The 20,555-nt window shown below is 42.6% G+C and overlaps 1 protein-coding gene across 5 annotated transcripts in view; it reads right to left on the bottom strand.

The window, feature by feature from the left end:
- The window catches only part of LOC110509842 (MCC regulator of WNT signaling pathway), a 151,656-nt gene that overhangs the window by 30,665 nt on the left and 100,436 nt on the right, over positions 1-20,555 (bottom strand). For all 5 annotated transcript variants that reach the window (XM_036967260.1, XM_036967258.1, XM_036967259.1 and 2 more), the window contains 4 exons: positions 18,941-19,089; positions 16,352-16,492; positions 13,980-14,080; positions 9,853-10,036 (listed from right to left, as the gene is read on the bottom strand). In XM_036967260.1, coding sequence (XP_036823155.1) covers positions 9,853-10,036; positions 13,980-14,080; positions 16,352-16,492; positions 18,941-19,089 — 575 coding nt within the window. The remainder of the gene's footprint in view (positions 1-9,852; positions 10,037-13,979; positions 14,081-16,351; positions 16,493-18,940; positions 19,090-20,555) is intronic.

Here is a 20,555-nt window from a genome sequence, read left to right as displayed (position 1 = left end):
TGCCTATTTGCCTGTGAGCCAATGCCACAGATGTTATAAAATTGAGACAATATATTATGTGTGTAGTAAATCTGAGTAGGTTGATGTGTATGATATTGGATGTGATTTAGTGAGAGTGTGTACGATGTCTGTATAAGAGAAAGACTAATGTCTTGTGTTCAAATAAATAATTACTCCGCCAATTTGCATGGTTGAGTGTCTATGTGTGTAACATAGACAACATAGACACTTTGATTGTTTTTACTCTTTGCTGTACACAGTGTCCTTGGGAGACGATGATGAAAATTGCGCTGCAGTGGATACCACCTCTACCCTCCGTTCTGTTGGTGAAAGTACAGTCACTAAAGAACAAACTGGACGAGCTCCAATCGAGACTATCCTATCAACGGGACCAAAAGAACTGTAATATTCTATGTTTCACAGAGTAGAATACATCTCGTTGGCTTTTCCATGCATCGTCTAGACCGGTCGGCAGCTTTCTTTTTATTGGCTAGTCTGAGATATGACTTTTTCTTTGCATCTCTGCCTAGAAGGCCAGCATCCCGGAGTCGCCTCTTCACTGTTGACGTTGATACTGGTGTTTTGCGGGTTCTATTTAATGAAGCTGCCCGTTGAGGACATGTGAGGTGTTTTTTTTCCCAAGCTAGACACTCCAATGTACTTGTCCTTTTGCTCAGTTGTGCTCCAGGGCCTCCCACTCCTCCTTCTATTCTGGTTAGAGACAGTTTGCGCTGATCTGTGAAGAGAGTAGTACACAGCGTTGTACGAGATATTCAGTTTCTTGGCAATTTCTCGCATGGAATAGCCTTAATTTCTCAGAACAAAAAGAGACTGACGAGTTTCTTTGTTTCTGGACATTTTGAGCCTGTTATCAAACCCACAAATGCTGATGCTCCAGATACTCAATTAGTCTAAAGAAGGCCAGTTTTATTGCTTCTTTAATCAGAACAACAGTTTTCAGCTGTACTAACATGATTGCAAAAGGTTGATTGCAAAAGGGTTTTCTAATGATCAATTAGCCTTTTAAATGATAAACTTGGATTAGCTAACACAATGTGCCATTAGAACACCGGAGTGATGGTGGCTGAAAAAAAAAAAAATCCCAGAACCACATGGGGGGACCTAGTGAATGACCTGCAGAGATCTGGGATCAAAGTAACAAAGCCTATCATCAGTAACACACTACGCTGCCAGGGACTCAAATCCTGCAGTGCCAGATGTGTCCCCCTGCTTAAGCCAGTACATGTCCAGGCCCGTCTGAAGTTTGCTAGAGAGCATTTGGATGATCCAGAAGAAGATTGGGAGAATGTCATATGGTCAGATGAAACCAAAATATAACTTTTTGGTAAAAACTCAACTCGTGTTTGGAGGACAAAGAATGCTGAGTTGCATCCAAAGAACACCATACCTACTGTGAAGCATGGGGGTGGAAACATCATGCTTTGGGCTGTTTTTCTGCAAAGGGACCAGGACGACTGATCCGTGTAAAGGAAAGAATGAATGGGGCCATGTATCATGAGATTTTGAGTGAAAACCTCCTTCCATCAGCAAGGGCATTGAAGATGAAACGTGGCTGGGTCTTTCAGCATGACAATGATCCGAAACACACCGCCCGGGCAACGAAGGAGTGGCTTTCTAAGAGCTTCAAGGTCCTGGAGTGGCCTAGCCAGTCTCCAGATCTCAACCTCATAGAAAATCTTTGGAGGGAGTTGAAAGTCCGTGTTGTCCAGCAACAGCCCCAAAACATCACTGCTCTAGAGGAGATCTGCATGGAGGAATGGGCCAAAATACCAGCAACAGTGTGTGAAAACCTTGTGAAGACTTACAGAAAACGTTTGACCTCTGCCATTGCCAACAAAGGGTATAAAACAAAGTATTGAGATAAACTTTTGTTACTTATTTTCTACCATAATTTGCAAATAAATTCATAAAAAATCCTACAATGTGATTTTCTGGATTTTTTTTCTCATTTTGTCTGTCATAGTTGAAGTGTACCTATGATGAAAATTACAGGCCTCTCTCATCTTTTTAAGTGGGAGAACTTTCACAATTGGTGGCTGACTAAATACTTTTTTGCCCCACTGTAGATATTCCATCAAACATTTTCCAGCTACAATAATAATTTACAACATTAACAATGTCTACACTGTATTTCTGATCAATTTTATGTTATTTTAATGGACAAAACTATTTACTTTTCTTTCAAACAGAAGGACATTTCTCAGTGACCCCAAACTTTTGAACGGTAGTGTGGTATGAGGCAAGAGATTTTGTTGTAGGTAGAACGCATCGGAGTAGGAATATATTGCACTGACATGCACGACTCAGCCGTACTCTACACACACACACCGTGCAGCATAACCAAGATACACTTGTTTTGAGATCAAAGCGAGAGCTGCATGTAGCCATGTGTGCACATTTGTTCATCCTTTGCTAGTTAGTGAGTTATTAGCCCAATTATAGATCATTTGTAGTCCGCAATGGGGGAGTGATTGCTTCCTACAAGAGCACAAAACGTAAAAATGTCTAGACATCTTTGAAAAGTGAGTCTGGTAAAGAGCTTTTTTTTGTCTTAAGGGGCAGTGTTGTACTTTGAGACCGGCTTGAATAAGCTAAGTAGCCAATAGGCAAAGGGTAACATAATTTGTCTGAATCTCTGTAATAAGGGTATGGGAATAATAATTCCCATACCATTGCATCAAACACGACAACATCATTTTCAGTCACCTCCTTGTCTGAAGGACAAGTGGATAAAAATCTTCATGTCAAGCACTGCATGTTTTTTTCTCTCCTAAAAGTCATGGAATGTAGCCTACATTGAACATGACACATTGGCTGCTAATGTAGGCTGAATGATAGAACAGTTATTTCCATGTTAAATTGTTATGGGATGCAGTTTTCTCCATTGTTTTTTATGGTAGACCATTCTTGAAGGCCTACATTATGATCAAATAGCCACAGTTGCCTCCTTGACTACTGTCTGAAACGGTCATTTAAAGCGGGTACAGGCTTAGTGTGGCTAAAAGTTGCACAGAATTTTCACAACGTTCAAGTTGGCGCTCAGCAGACCTGGGGAGGGAACATTGGCTGCAGAACATACTATTTACCAAGTTTTAATCAATATTTTTCGTAGCTGACTATTTACCACTACAAACCGATAATTGCACCAAGAGCGCACTCAACAAGCTGTATACGGCCATAAGCAAACAAGAAAACGCACACCCAGAGGCGGCACTTCTCGTGGCCAATCATTTTAATGAAGTAGAACTGAAATCTGTTTTACCTCAATTTATATCAGCACGTCACCTGTGCAACTGGAAGCGACACAATTATACATCCCCTTTACTCCAAAGACAGAAACGCATACAAGGCTCTCCCTACCCTCCCTTTGGCAAATCTGACCATAACTCAAAACAGGAAGTACCAGCTCAATACCGAAGTGGCCCGATGAAGCAGATGCTAAGCTACAGGACTGTTTTGCACAAACTGGAATATGTTCCAGGATTAACCTGATAACATTGAAGAGTTACCACATCAGTCTCTTCATTAATAAGTGCATTGACGACGTCGTCCCCATATTGACCGTAAGTAAATAATATCCAGGCAACATCCACACTGAGCTAAAGGCTACAGCTGCCACTTTCAAGGTGTGGGACACTAATCCGGAAGCTTATAAGAAATCCAACTATGACCTCCGACGAGCCAATATACAGGCAAAGCGTCAATACAGGACTACTACGCCGGCTCTGACGCTCGTCGGATGTGGCAGGGCTTGCAAACTTACAAAGGGAAACCCAAAGGGAATTACAAAGGGAAACCCAGCCGTGAACTGCCCAGTGACGTGACCCTACCAGACAAGCTAAATGCCTTCTATGCCCGCATCTAAACAAGTAAAACTGAATCATGCATGAGAACCCCAGCTGTTCTGGACAACTTTGTGATCTTGCTCTCCGTAGCCTATGTGAGTAAGACCTTAGAACAGGTTAACATTCACAAGGCCGCAGGGCCAGATGGATTACCAGGACAAGTACTCAGAGCATGCGCTGACCAGCTGGCTAGCGTCTTCACTGACATTTTCAACCTGTCCCTGGCCCAGTCTGTAATACCTACATGTTTCAAGCAGACCATCATAGTCCCTGTGGCCAATAAAGCCAAGGTAACCTGTCTAAATGACTGCCGACCCATAGCACTCACGTCTGTTGCCATGAAATGCTTTGAAAGGCTGGTCATGGCTCACATCAATACCATTATCCCAGAAACACTAGACCCACTCCAATTTGCATACCGCCCCAACAGATCCAAAGATGATGCAATCTCTATTGCACTCCACACTACCCTTTACCACCTGGACAAAAGGAACACCCATGTGAGAATGTTATTCATTGACAAAAGCTCAGTGTTCAACACCATAGTGCCCTCAAAGCTCATCACTAAGCTACGGACCCTGGGACTAAACACCTCTCTCTGCAACTGGATCCGGAACTTCCTGATGGGCCGCCCCAGGTGGTAAGGGTAGGTAACAACACATCCGCCACGCTGATCCTCAACACGGGGGCCCCTCAGGGGTGGGTGCTCAGTCCCCTCCCTCCTGTACTCGCTGTTCACTTATGACTGCACGGTCAGGCATGACTCCAACACCACCATTAAGTTTGCTGATAACACAACAGTGGTAGACCTGATCACAGACAAGAATGAGACAGCCTATAGGGAGGTCAGAGACCTGACCGCGTGGTGCAAGGACAACAACCTCTCCCTCAATGTGATTAAGACAAAGGAGATGATTGTGGACTACAGGAAAAGGAAGAGCACGCTTCTATTCTTATCGATGGGGCTGTAGTGGAGCAGGTTGAGAGCTTCAACTTCCTTGGCGTCCAGTTCACAAACAAACTAACATTGTCCAAGCACACCAAGACAGTCGTGAAGAGGGCACGACAAAGCCTATTCCCCCTTAGGAGACTGAAAAGATTTGGCATGGGTCCTCAGATCATCAAAATGTTTTACAGCTGCACCAGCGAGAGCATCCTGACGGTTTGCATCACTGCCTGGTATGGTAACTGCTCGGCCTCAGACCGCAAGGTACTACAGAGGTCAACCGATTAACTTCTTGGTGACAGGGGGCAGTATTTTCACGTCCGGATGAAATGCATGCCCAAATTCAACTGGCTGCTACTCATCCCCAGAAGATAAGATATGCATATTATTAGTATATTTGGATAGAAAACACTCTGAAGTTTCTAAAACTGTTTGAATCATGTCTGTGAGTATAACAGAACTTATTTAGCAGACGAAACCCCGAGGACAAACCATTCAGATTTTTTTTTTTTTGAATTCACTCTCTTTTCAATGAGGTCACTCTCTTTTCATTGGGAATACAGATTTCTAAGGGACCTTCTTGCAGTTCCTATCGCTTCCACTGGATGTCAACAGTCTTTAGAAATTGGTTGAGGTTTTTCCTTTGTGTAATGAAGAAGTACGGCCATCTTGAGCGAGGTAACTTGAAGTGTACTGTTAGATGGAGGCGAGTGACCAGAAAGCTAACTACAGTTTGTTTTCCTCCTGTATTGAACACAGATCCTCCCGTCTTCAATTTGATCCATTATTTACATTAAAAAATACCTCAAGTTGTATTACAAAAGTAGTTTGTAATGTTTTGGCAAAGTTTACAGGTAACTTTTGAGATATTTTGTAGTCACATTGTGCAAGTTGGAACTGGTGTTTTTCTGGATCAAACGCGCCAAATAAATGGACATTATGGATATATATCGACAGAATTAATCGAACAAAAGGACCATTTGTGATGTTTATGGGACATATTGGAGTGCCAACAAAAGAAGCTCGTCAAAGGTAAGGCATGAATTATATTTTTATTTTTGCGTTTTGTGTCGCGCCTGCAGAGTTGAAATATGCTTCTCTCTCTTTGTTTGCTATGGTGCTATCCTCAGATAATAGCATAGTTTGCTTTCGCCAAAAAGCATTTTTGAAACCTGACACGTTGGCAGGATACACAACAAGTGTAGCTTTAATTTGCTATCTTGCATGTGTGATTTCATGAAAGTTTGATTTTTATAGTAATGTATTTGAATTTGGCGCTCTGCATTTTCACTGGCTTTTGGCCAGGTGGGACGGTAGCGTCCCACATATCCCAGAGAGGTTTTAATCGGAATGGCAGATTAATTAAGGGCGATTTCAAGTTTTCATAATCAGCATTTTTGGACACCGATTATGGCCGATTACATTGCACTCCACGAGGAGACTGCATGGCAGGGAGACCACCTGTTATGTGAGTGCAGCAAGGAGCCAAGGTAAGTTGCTAGCTAGCATTAAACTTATCGTATAAAAAACAATCAATCTTAACATAATCACTAGTTAACTACACATGGTTGATGATATTACTAGATTATCTAGTTAGTCCTGTGTTGCATATAATCGATGCGGTGCCTGTTAATTTATCATCGAATCAATCTACTTCACCAAACGGGTGATGATTTAACAGGCACAAGCGCATTCGCAAAAGAAGCACTGTCGTTCTAATGTGTACCTAATCATAAACATCAATGCCTTTCTTAAAATCAATACACAAGTATGTATTTTTTAAACCTGCATATTTAAAATGCAAAATAATGACTTAAAAATCATACACTGTGATTTTCTGGATTTTTGTTTTAGATTCCGTCTCGCACAGTTGAAGTGTACCTCTGATAAAAATTACAGACCTCTACATACTTTGTAAGTAGGAAAACCTGCAAAATCAGCAGTGTATCAAATACTTGTTCTCCCCACTGTGTATATATATATATATCAACAAAAAAAAAAAAAAAAAAAAAAAAAATCGGCCGATTAATCGTTATCAGCTTTTTTTGGTCCTCCAATAATCGGTATCGGTGTTGAAAAATCATAATCGGTCGACCTCTACTACAGAGGGTAGTGCGTACAGCCCAGTACATCACCGGGGCCAAGCTTCCTGCCATCCAGGATCTTTATATTAGTCAGTGTCAGAGGAAGGCCCTAAAAAATTGTTAAAGACTCCAGCCAACCTAGTCATAGACTGCTCTCTCTGCTAGCGCACGGCAAATGGTACAGGAGCGCCAAGTCTAGGTCCAAGAGGCTTCTAAACAGCTTCTACCACCAAGCTATAAGACTCCTGAACAGCTAATCAAATGGCTAATCAAGCCGCTATTGGCTTAATTAATTTCCAGCAATATTGCTTGTGTCTGTTTGGTGTGCACATTTTTCTATCACACCGTATGTAGACAGTTAACGATGCTAGTAAAGATAAGTTGTCTGGGTAGACAGTAAGACCCCCAAAACCTTCTCAATTAGTGTTAACTGCAAATTAGGCTTACCTGACAGACATATATAATAACTATTTGTATCAATTGGGTGGCCATTTTATTGCTAAACTCTGCCACGACATGTGCTGCAGCAGTGGGCCTAACAGCAGATACGCCAACACACATTCCTCGCTTTCTGAATGAGCAATTAAAGGTGATTACACTAATCTAAATGTATTTGTTTTATTTCCCCAGACCTCAAAATTGGTATTCGATGTGATTTAAGCATTGACCTTGACTCAGAATACTGTAATATTGACAGCAATTAAAATATATATACACTGATCAAAACAATAAAGGGAACACTAAAATAACACATCCTAGATCTGAATGAATGAAATATTCTTATTAAATACTTATTTCTTTACATAGTTGAATGTGCTGACAACAAAATCACACAAAAATGATCAATGGAAATCAAATTTATCAACCCATGGAGGTCTGGATTTGGAGTCACACTCAAAATTAAAGTGGAAAACCACACTACAGGCTGATCCAACTTTGACGTAATGTCCTTAAAACAAGTCAAAATTAGGCTCAGTAGTGTGTGTGGCCTCCACGTGCCTGTATGACCTCCCTACAACGCCTGGGCATGGTCCTGATGAGGTGGCGAATGGTCTCCTGAGGGATCTCCTCCCAGACCTGGACTACAGCATCCGCCAACTCCTGGACAGTCTGTGGTGTTGGTGGATGGAGCAAGACATGATGTCCCAGATGTGCTCAATTGGATTCAGGTCTGGGGAACGGGCGGGCCAGTCCATAGCATCAATGCCTTCCTCTTGCAGGAACTGCTGACACACTCCAGCCACATGAGATCTAGCATTGTCTTGCATTAAGAGGAACCCAGGACCAACCGCACCAGCATATGGTCTCACAAGGGGTCTGAGAATCATATCTCGGTACCTAATGGCAGTCAGGCTACCTCTGGTGAGCACATGGAGGGCTGTGCGGCCCCCCAAAGAAATGCCACCCCACACCATGACTAACCCACCGCCAAACCGGTCATGCTGGAGGATGTTGCAGGCAGCAGAACGTTCTCCATGGCGTCTCCAGACTCGGTCACGTCTCTCACATGTGCTCAGTGTGAACCTGCTTTCATCTGTGAAGAGCACAGGGAGCCAGTGGCGAATTTGCCAATCTTGGTGTTCTCTGGCAAATGCCAAACGTCCTGCACGGTGTTGGGCTGTAAGCACAACCCCCACCTATGGATGTCGGGCCCTCATACCACCCTCATGGATTCTGTTTCTGACCGTTTGAGCAGACACATGCACATTTGTGGCATTTGCAGGGCTCTGGCAGTGCTCCTCCTTGCACAAAGGCGGAGGTAGCGGTCCTGCTGCTGGGTTGTTGCCCTCCTACGGCCTCCTCCACGTCTCCTGATGTACTGGCCTGTCTCCTGGTAGCGCCTCCATGCTCTGGACTCTATGCTTCTTGCCACAGCTCGCATTGATGTGCCATCCTGGATGGGCTGCACTACCTGAGCCACTTGTGTGGGTTGTAGACTCCGTCTCATGCTACCACTAGAGTGAAAGCACCACCAGCATTCAAAAGAGACCAAAACATCAGCCAGGAAGCATAGGAACTGAGAAGTGGTCTGTGGTCACCACCTGCAGAACCACTCCTTTATTGGGGGTGTCTTGCTAATTGCCTATAATTTCCACCTGTTGTCTATTCCATTTGCACAACAGCATGTAAAATGTATTGTCAATCAGTGTTGCTTCCTACGTGGACAGTTTGATTTCACAGAAGTGTGATTGACTTGGAGTTACATTGTGTTGTTTTAAGTGTTCCCTTTATTTTTTTGAGCAGTGTATATATAAAGCAGAATTACAGAAAATATTAAAAATAATTGTATGGGGCCCCTTAGAGATGTTTATTAACCATTATTTTAACCGGTATATAGACAGAAAACACATCTCTTTTACACCAAGGACCCAGGGAAGAGTGGCAGGGTAGAGGACAAGAATGTGCCTATTTGAAAGCTGTAAAAAAAAGTATGAGTAGCTTGCGACATGTTTAATTTTTGCTAGAAAAGGTTGGAGACCACTGCTCTAGTGCAGCCACTGCAGAGCACTGTAGACTCTCATCTCCTACACTAATTGTCAATTTTCTGCTGTGCCCCTGACTTAAATGTGAGCCGCATTTGAATGTCATGTATTTTCTTTCCCAGAGCAGTGACTGTAAATGAAAGCTTTGTTTAGGGAGCGGCTTCCTTGCCTGAAATGTCATGGGCACTTGAGCAGAGGGTTGGCTTTAATTATGTTTCAATATGGATTGAAAGCATAAACTACAGCGGTTCCCAAAATGTGGGGGTCGCGAGGGCTCGGCAGGGGGCGAATGTGGGTATTATGTAGTAGACTGAACCTATTAATGTTACATTGAGCTGGGTGAATGGAATATGAATGACAGTCATCCAATATGCTGTAATAGAAATAAGGCCATGCTCATAAAAAAAAAATATATATATATATATCCTTCTTCATCTTAAACGGCACCGACTGCCACTGATATACACACATACCTAGTGTGACTATTGGAGGACAGGCTCTCCCATGGTTGAACACTGCAGCCAGTCACAGCGAATGCGGCTCCACAGCTACCGTCCAGCCTGCCCAGAAGATCCTTGGCTGCATTCTCTGCTGTCTTCCTGCAGTCATGGGCCCTCTTCAGGATTTGAGTGATGCTCTCCTCTCCCAACTTCTCGCCTACACACACACACACAGTAGAAAGAGAGATGTCAATTAGCTTTTATTTGCTGGAGTCATTGTAATTGCCAGGGCTGTCACAAAGCCAACATTTGGTCTTGAATGTACTAGATCTAAAAATATATGCCACATTAACCACGATTGAATGAAGTATTCCAAATGAAAATGTACTGTACACGTGGCTATACAAGGCTGCAAATACTATATGTAATGTTAGTCAGCATTAGATGAATAAAGGGATGTTCGTCTGAGATACTGTTTTGTGTTGAAGGGGAAAAGGTTAGGAGGGAGGCATGTGTTACAAGGGAGTCGTGAGGCCAAGACCTCAGAAAGCCAAGCCAAGACCTCAGATAACAATTATAGACCTCCACAAGTCTGGTTCATCCTTGGGAGCAATTTCCAAACACCTGAAGGTACCACATTCATCTGTACAAACAATAGTACGCAAGTATAAACACTATGGGACCACGCAGCCGTCATACCGCTCAGGAAGGAGACGCATTCTGTCTCCTAGAGATGAATGTACTTTGGTGCGAAAAGTGCAAATCAATCCCAGAACAACAGCAAAGGACCTTGTGAAGACGCTGGAGGAAACAAGTACAAAAGTATCTAAGTCCACAGTAAAATAAGTCCTATATCGACATAACATGAAAGGCCACTCAGCAACGAAGTAGCCATTGTTTCAAAACCGCCATAACAAAGTCAGATTACAGTTTGCAACTGCACATGGGGACAAAGATAGTACTTTTTGGAGAAATGTCATAATGTCATAATGACCATCGTTATGTTTGGAGGAAAAAGGGGGAGGCTTGGAAGCCGAAGAACACCATCCCAACCGTGAAGCACGGCGTCATGTTGTGGGGGTGCTTTGCTGCAGGAGGGACTGGTGCACTTCACAAAATAGATGGCATCATGAGGGAGAAAAATGATGTGGATATATTTAAGCAACATCTCAAGATATAAGTTAAAGTTAGGTCGCAAATGGGTCTTCCAAATGGACAATGACCCCAAGCATACTTCCAAAATTGTAGCAAAATTGCTTAAGGACAACAAAGTAAAGGTATTGGAGTTGCCATCACAAAGCCCTGACCTCAATCCTATAGACAATTTGTGGGCAGAACTGAAAAAGCATGTGCGAGCAAGGAGGCCTACAAACCTGACTGTGATGTGATGAAAAAAATAAAAGCTGAAATAAATCATTCTCTCTGCTACTATTCTGACATTTCCCATTCTTAAAATAAAGTCTGCAACATTGAAAGTCCCCAAGAACACAGTGGCCTCCATTATTGAATGGAAGAAGTTTGGAACCACCAAGCCAAACCTCCCGGCCAAACTGAGCAATCGGGGGAGAAGGAACTTGGTCAGGAAGGTGACAAAGAACCCGATGGTCACTCTGACAGAGCTCTATAGTGCCTCTGTGGAGATGGGAGAACATTCTAGAAGGACAACCATCTCTGCAGCACTCCACCAATCAGGCCAGGCGGAAGCCACTCCTCAGTAAAAGGCACATGACAGCCCGCTTGGAGTTTGCCAAAAGGCACCTAAAGATTCTCAGACCATGAGAAACAAGATTCTCTGGATGAGGAAACCAAGATTGAACTCTTTGGCCTGAATGCAAAGCACCACGTCTGGAGGAAACCTGGCACTATCCATACGGTGAAGCATGGTGGTGGCAGAATCATGCTGTGGGGATGTTTTTCAGTGGCAGGGACTTGGTGACTATTCAGGATTGGGGGAAAGATGAATGGAGCAAAGTACAGAGAGATTCTTCATCAAAACCTGCTCCAGAGTGCTCAAGATCTCAGACTGGGGCGAAGGTTCACCTTCCAACAGGACAACGACCCTAAGCACACAGCCAAGACAACACAGGACTGTCTTCGGGAAAGTCTCTGAATGTCCTTGAGGGAACCAGCCAGAGCCCGGACTTGAACCAGATCGAATATCTCTGGAGAGACCTAAAAATAGCTGTGCAGCAACGCTCCTCCTCCAACCTGACAGAGCTTGAGATGATCTGCAGAGAAGAATGGGAGAAACTCCATCAAATACAGGTATGCCAAGCTTCTAGTGTCATGCCCAAAAAGACTCTGTAATCGATGCCAAAGGTGCTTCAAGTATTGAGTAAAGGGTCTGAATACTTATGCAAATCTGTTTTGTATTAGCAAACATTTCTAAAGACCCATTTTTGCTTTGACATTATGGGGTCTTGTGTGTAGATTGATGAGGGAAAATACTATTTCATTCAATTTAGAATAAGACTATAACGTAACAAAACATGGAAAAAGTCAAGCAGTCTGAATACTTTCCGAAGGCAGTGTGTGTGTGTGTGTGTGTGTGTGTGTGTGTGTGTGTGTGTGTGTGTGTGTGTGTGTGTGTGTGTGTGTGTGTGTGTGTGTGTATATATATATATACAAAGGGTCTATATACACACATAACTGTTCAAAAGTTTGGGGTCACTTAGAAATGTCCTTGTTTTTGAAAGAAAAGCCATTTTTTTTGTCCATTAAAAAACATCAAGTAGATCAGAAATACAGTGTAGACATTGTTAATGTTGTAAATGATTATTGTAGCTGGAAACGACTGACTTTTATGGAATATCTACATAGGCGTACAGAGGCCCATAATCAGCAACCATCACTCCTGAATTCCAATGGCATGTTGTGTTAGCTAATCCAAGTTTATCATTTTAAAAGGCTAATTGATCATTAGAAAACCGTTTTGCAATTATATTAGCACAGCTGAAAACTGTTGTCCTGATTAAAGAAGAAATAAAACTGGCCTTCTTTACACTAGTTGAGTATCTGGAGCATCAGAATTTGTGGGTTCGATTACAGGCTCAAAATGACCAGAAACAAATAACTTTCTTCTGAAACTAGTCAGTCTATTCTTATTCTGAGAAATTAAGGCTATTTCATGCAAGAAATTGCCAAGAAACTGAAGATCTCGTACAACGCTGCGTACTACTCCCTTCACAGAAAAGCGGTACATTGAAAATCTCTTCCCAACTATTTCCCAATCTATATGGCACAGCTGTACATTTTTTTTGGTCCTTAAATGAAACTGGTATACTTTTTTTACTCATCACAATTTTCTTTTGCCAATTTTGGTCTTCAATACAGGGTTGACAGACAAGTTCCTTACTTTTGCTGCAATTAGTTGGTTGTAATTTTGATATTTCCAATATATTCCCATGTATTTATGTTAGCTGCATGTGACATAATTCCACCAGTCCTATTTATGATATCACTTACAAAGATACCTTTTTTATCCCAAAACATTTTTATTACCAATTATTTGTATATTTCAGTTTAACCGTAATATTTGTTGTGTCTTTTCTGGTAGATTAAACTGAAATAGCAACCAACTTTCTATGGCTTGTTTAAAAAATTGAGATATTTTGGAGATTATTTCTTTTTCAAATAACCGAAAGTGAGAGGCATTTATAGATAAATTCCTGTCGTACTTTATCAAAAACCTTTTCAAAGTCAGCTATGAATACCAGGCCTGGTTTCCCAGATGCAAAAAACCTGTCTGGTTAGAATGAATACTATCTGACAATACCTTTTAATTTTAAGCGCTATTCACTTTGCTAGAATTTTTGCATCACAACACTGAAGTGTAAGGGGCCTCCAATTTTTTAAATGGACTGGATCTTTATATTTACTTAGTCTGATTAAAGTTTATGATGGGAGGATGAAGTGAAGTGAAGAGAAAACAGGAGTGATGGAGGTGAGGTTTGTAAAGGAATGAAATGAGAGTGGAGCAATTTATAAAAGAGTATATAACGAGTAAAAGATTAAAAGAGTATTTTTGAGAGGTGGCCTCTTTGCTTTGATTGGTTGGAGTTCAACTGTGGGTCTCTGAGTGTAGGAAGAAACAAATCTGCACTGATCAAAGAACAAACGAGCCCGTGTAGGCATGAAGAGTGAGTGTGTGTGTTACTCACCTACGTCGCCCACTCCGGCAGCTCTGAACTGGCCCAGTACCAGACTCTGTTCACTCTCCGCCAGCGTCAACAGCAGCTCATAGGCCTCTATACACTGTTCACTGGGAGAAAGAACACAAACACGAGCCGACAAGGTGAAAAGTCTGTCGATGTGCCCTTGAGCAAAGCACTTAACCATAATTGCTCCAGTGGCGCCAAACTTCTATGGCTGACCCTGTAAAACAACACATTTCACTGCACCTATCCGGTGTATGTGACAATAAAACATCTTATTATTATTTTGGTTAACACTCACACACTTATAAAGTATCTCATAGTCCCCTGATCACTGATTAACAAAGAACCCATAGACAAACATGTCAGCTAAATCTATTTGCACTACTCAACTACTGAATGATAACACATATCAACTCTTTCTCTCACACACACACATACACACACTCTTAGTGGAGGAATGCAGAGGCCTCTTGCGTCCACTTATCTGTGCTGCACTTTCATCAAGCGTTCAAAAGGACCATGGCTGAGAGGTGCTGATTTATATATAACTACAGTCATTATAGCGTGTGTTGCGTGTGTGTGTGTTTGCCTGGGGCTCAGAGATGGGAGAAAAACAATCCTGTGGAAATCTTTTAGCGAGGCAATATCTTTTAATCAGTCAATGATTACACATCAGGAAAAAAAAACACCTCTACTCCAAACAAATACAGAGAGAGCTTGGGTAATTAACCAAGTATTACGCCTACAAAGAAAACTCCTCATTTGTCCACAGAGGAAGTCTGAAGTCTGCACTCAATTCAGACATGGAACATCTATTGTATTTATTTTCGTCCTCATAGCTAGTCTCTCTTTATTTTGAGTGGATTTGAGGTAGGTCAGGTGTTTGTGTGTGCGTGTGTGTGAGTGTGAGAGACTGTTGACACTAGAGGGCCAGAGCTGATTTAAAGACACACGTTTCCCATTTACGCACTCACGCACACGACTGCTAGTTCAGCCGTACCAAAACAAATCCTGTGGATACCTTTACACCCTTTAATAGCTCACTCCAACACTATGAGTTAGTCACTCTCTCAAGAATGAACAAAAAAAGTTTCTGCCTGAAAAACACCAAAAAGTTGTCAGCATCACCACCAGAATACACCCTGATGTTTCATCTTATGATTATAGTTTTAAAATGACACAAAGAGTCCAACTCTCTCACGAACACACGTGCACACACACACACAGAGAGAGAGAGCGAGCCTTGAAGAATCTTCCACCACATATTAGACACACACACACATCGCAGTCCCCCATCCACCCTCGTTCCAATGAAAGTCTATTTCTTCCCAAATGACCCAATGGGGTGGCCTCGCTGACATCACACTCGGTGGGGTTGAATTCAATCAAAGCGCTGGCATCAGGGCTACAGGGGGAAATGTATACATTGAGAGAGTGTGTGTGTAATGTAACTGATGTGATATTAACAATGCATTTGGGGGCTAATCAGTGTGTTGTGTACTCCGGTGTAATGGGCAAGACAATTAATGATCCTTTATTGCTATAATGTTTCTATTTCGGTGTCTGTCAGTCTATTTCGGTGTCTGTCAGTTTACGCATCTGATCATAGCTAAGCTTTGCCGATGAGGCAACATGAGTACCATCTTTCTGAGACATGCTATGGCAGAATGCCATGAGAAACACACGTAACATTACCATATCATGCCCCTACAACATAACATTCACCCAACATCAACAGCTAAAAATGCTACTTTTTCCATTTGAGGTCGGCCATTGGCAGAAAGTCTTCCTAAATCTTGCCACGCAAGAAAAGGGTTCAAAACAGAACTTTTCTGCATCTCATAACATCACCACAGAATAAGCATAGTTGAATGATTTGCATTATGCTAATCATAAATACCACTCAGATTAGATCCGTTTTCCTTTCGATTCTCGTTTGCGTTAGCTTTGCTGAATGGGCACCTTCAGGGCAATTTATCAGAGAAGAGCCCGCACACAAACACACAGACCCCTTGATTGGCCAAGGGGATGAGAATGCTAATGAGATGCGGATGGCTTCTACCTAAGGCGACGTACAAAAGAGGCCCTGACCGCCGCGAAAGCAGCCTAATTATAATTACCGGAAGAGGCTTCTAATGAGGTAGCATTAGTATGGCTACTACGGTTACAGCTTGATAAAGGTTTTTGTTAGCTAAGAAAATTAAGCTTGTCCATAGATGTGGATGAAGACATTTGGATTCAGATTTTCACCTTGGCACTTGAGCACAAGCATGAGTGTGGGAATGTGAGTAATGTGTATTTTGCATGCTCCATTAGGTTAGGCCTTGCTTTGTGTGTGCGCGCGTGAGAGTGTGTGTGTCCGTGTGTTTGTGTACCTGTACTGCAGTGCCAGTCGTAGGGCGGTAGCGTTGGACTCATATTTGCCGACCAGCATGCTCATCCTCTCTGCGTTGCCCTTACACTCCTCCAACGTGATGGTCAAGAGGTCATTCTGAGACTTCAGGTGCTCGATGCGGCTGGAACACACACATTAGTCATCATTATTGGATTACATTTACTGTATAAAGTGCTTGTTATACCTCAAAGCACTTCACATTGCAACTCACCCCTCCACCAGCGATTTAAAGCACCCACCTGGGTGATTCACGGCAGTTATTTTGTGCCAGATCGCTCATCACACATCAGCTATTGCAGTAAAGGGAGTGTTAGGGGACAAACGGACACTGCAACTATAGCCACCCTCCTCTCTCTTACTCAAATGGCCTTGGTTTTATGGGTAGATTATATGAGAGTAGCTAGTGACACGTAACTATCCATATAATTAAGGCTGTCAATAAAGCACTCAGGGCTTAATGAAGAGAAAAGAGGGCGTGTCCGCAGCCTGGTGGTTAAACATCCCATAAAAACATGGGCAAAATAACAACCTTAGACACACCCCAAAATCTAAGTCACAGGTTACCAGGTGCCAAGCTATCCCCTTCATTTTGGATTGGCGCACTTATGATGTATTATACCACTTACCTTCGATTTCAAGGTAAACTATCCCTTTAAGCGTACTTATCCATTTGGATAAGCCTAAAAAAAGAGTGATCGAATGTGTTCTTTGTTCAAAAAAATTGAAAACTGAACAATCACCGCGATCTTGACATTCGATTTGGCCTGAGAGACAGACCTACAGAACTGTATAAGCAGTGTTTCACAAGATTTCAAACCCATCTGCTTTAAATGTCTACTAAGTCTGAAGCTCTGACTGGAATGAAGTGATAAAACGCACAGGAATTACAAAGGATTACGACTTAAGCCCTCCTACTGAGAACACTCAGATCTCCACATCTCACTTCCAAATAGTCAGGATTATTTTATTTTACCTTTATTTAACCAGGCAAGTCAGTTAAGAACAAATTCTTATTTTCAATGACGGCCTGGGAACAGTGGGTTAACTGCCTGTTCAGGGGCAGAACGACAGATTTGTACCTTGTCAGCTCAGGGGTTTGAACTCGCAACCTTCCGGTTACTAGTCCAACGCTCTAACCACTAGGCTACCCTGCCGCCCCATTATGAGGAAACGTCATAACATAATTCGCTAAGTTTGAAATCCCCCCAAAGATCCTAAAGTACACTGTTTGAAGAGTTACTACTTCATTCGCTTGGAACAGACTTCTGAAGGGAGCTTTTTGAGGAAAAGAAGAGCTGGAAATAAAACCGGTTTAATAAAAATTCACCTGCATGTTAGAACACAAACACTGAACATGTGCCTGAATCGGGTTCATTCACAGGCTTGGGCTTTCTTAAAGGACCTATAATGAAGACTCGCTGATAGATAAGTACCTCTAGTGTGAACCTCTAAACTAGTGTAGGACAGGGGGATGTTAATACTACAGTTTACATTTTAAACATGGCCTTTTTTATCCTACATCAATACAAAGCAAATTTGTGTATTTTACCGATGTAAACTTACATACAATGCATTCGAAAACGAAAATACCAGAGCGCCAAGTCCAAGAGGTTTCTAAACAGCTTCTCCCCCATGCCATCCTGTACATTTTTTATTTATTTTTATTTTACCTTTATTTAACTAGGCAAGTCAGTTAAGAACAAATTCTTATTTTCAATGACAGCCTAGGAACAGTGGGTTAACTGCCTGTTCAGGGACAGATTTGTACCTTGTCAGCTCTGGGATTTGAACTTGCAGCCTTCCGGTTACTAGTCCAACTCTCTAACCACTAGGCTACCCTGCCACCCTACTCAAATGCCCCCCCCCCCCCCCCCCCCCCCACTCCCCCCCCCCCCCCCACTCTACCGGCATGCACATATTACCGCAATTACCTCGACTAACTGGTGCCCCCGCACATTGACGCACATTGACGCTGCTCTTTAATTATTTGTTACTTTTATTTGTTTATTTGTTACTTTTTTGTTGTTGTTATTTTCTTAAAACTGCATTGTTGGTTAAGGTCTTTTAAGTAAGCATTTCACAAACCTGTTGTATTCGGCGCATGTGACAAATACAATTCGATATGATTTGATTCTGGAAGGTTCTCCCATCTCTACAGAGGAACTCTGGAGCTCTGTCAGAGTGACCATCGGTTTCTTGGTCACCTCCCTGACCAAGGCCCTTATCCCCCGATTGCTCAGTTTGGCCAGGAGGCCAGATCTAGGAAGATACTTGGTTGTTCCAAACTTCTTTAATTTAAAAATGATGGAGGCCACTGCGTTCTTGGGAACCTTCAATGTTGCAGAAATGTTTTTGTACCCTTCCCCAGATTTGTGCCTCGACACAATCCCGTCTCGGAGCACTACGGACAATTCTTTCAACCTCATGGCTTGGTTGCACTGTCAACTGTGGGACCTTATATAGACAGGTGTGTGTACATTTGGCATTAATGGTGGGATACAGTATGACTTTATTATAACATTACTCAGATCAGGGCTGTAAGTGACAGGCAATGTGGTTTGAGTGTCACCTGTTAAGTCTCTCCGTCTCCACCTCAAACTCCCTGATCTTGTTCTCAGAGATGGCTGATCCGTGGGAGTAGAGGGTCTGGAAGATCTCCTGGATGTTGGAGCAGTCCTGGAGGGAGTGTGCCAAGTGCTCCGCCACATTACTGGACACCTGGGAGGAAGAGGAACAGGGGTACATGGGGGAAAGACTGACATTTACATCTATGGAGGGGAGTAGACAGCTCTTCATCCAATGTGAGTCAAGGTGCAGCCAAAAATCACAACGGAAAAACAGCACAATTGGAATTTAAAGGGTCAGGCAGACTGAGGGGATTTCTTTGTGATCCTCCACTCTCTTAATCCACATTGAGTTTATACCGAATGTGTTTATAACCTTTAATTATACAGATCGGTTTTTATTGAGATTCAACTATTTTTCAAGAGATTGTATACAGGCTTTCTATTGAACTTTGCTCTCCCTCCCTTACATAATCTGTCTCAGCCTAGTCCCAGAGGAATACTAACAGTCTGCATCTCTTTCTCGCTCTTCCCTCTCACTCTTTCAAGTCTATTTTGGGCCAGATGGGTTCCGGCTAAAGAGAATTTTGGTGGCCAGAGCTTCAAGGAAAAGAGAAGTCCTGGAATCATTAGGATTGGTTCCTGTCACTCACACCTGAACACACACCAAGGGGAGAGAGGGAGATATTAAAAGAGAGGGAAGGAAAGGGAGAGAGGGAGGGAGGCACTAGAGAAAAGAGGGCATCAGAAGAGGAATGAAAGAGGAGAGAGATAAAACGATGTACAGTTGTGGCCAAAAGTTTTGAGAATGACACAAATATTAATTTCCACAAAGTTCGCTGCTTCAGTGTCTTTAGATATTTTTGTCAGATGATACTATGGAATACTTAAGTATAATTACATGCATTTCATAAGAGTCAAATGCTTTTATTGACAATTACATGAAGTTGATGCAAAGTGTCAATATTTACAGTGTTGACCCTTCATTTTCAAGACCTCTGCTATCCGCCCTGGCATGCTGTCAATTAACTTCTGGGCCACATCCTGGCTGATGGCAGCCAATTCTTGCATAATCAATGCATGGAGTTTGTCAGAATGTGGGTTTTTGTTTGTCCACCCGCCTCTTGAGGATTGACCACAAGTTCTCAATGGGATTAAGGTCTGGGGTGTTTCCTGGCCATGGACCCAAAATATCGATGTTTTGTTCCCCGAGCCACTTAGTTATCACTTTTGCCTTATGGCAAGGTGCTCTGTCATGCTGGAAAAGGCATTGTTCGGCACCAACCTGGATGGTTGGGAGAAGTTGCTCTCGGAGGACGTATTGGTACCATTCTTTATTCATGGCTGTGTTCTTAGGCAAAATTGTGAGTGAGCCCACTCCCTTGGCTGAGAAGCAACCCCACACATGAATGGTCTCAGGATGCTTTACTTTTGGCATGACACAGAACTGATGGTAGCGCTCACCTTGTCTTCTCCGGAAAAGCTTTTTCCGGATGCCCCAAACAAATCGGGAAAGGGGATTCATCAGAGAAAATGACTTTACCCCAGTCCTCAGCAGTCCAATCCCTGTACCTTTTGCAGATTATCAGTCTATCCCCGATGTTTTCCTGGAGAGAAGTG

Source organism: Oncorhynchus mykiss, chromosome Y, assembly GCF_013265735.2.
Source record: "Oncorhynchus mykiss isolate Arlee chromosome Y, USDA_OmykA_1.1, whole genome shotgun sequence".
Lineage (NCBI taxonomy): Eukaryota > Metazoa > Chordata > Actinopteri > Salmoniformes > Salmonidae > Oncorhynchus > Oncorhynchus mykiss.
Note: the sequence above shows the minus strand (reverse complement) of the source record. Positions and strands in the feature narration are given on the sequence as shown.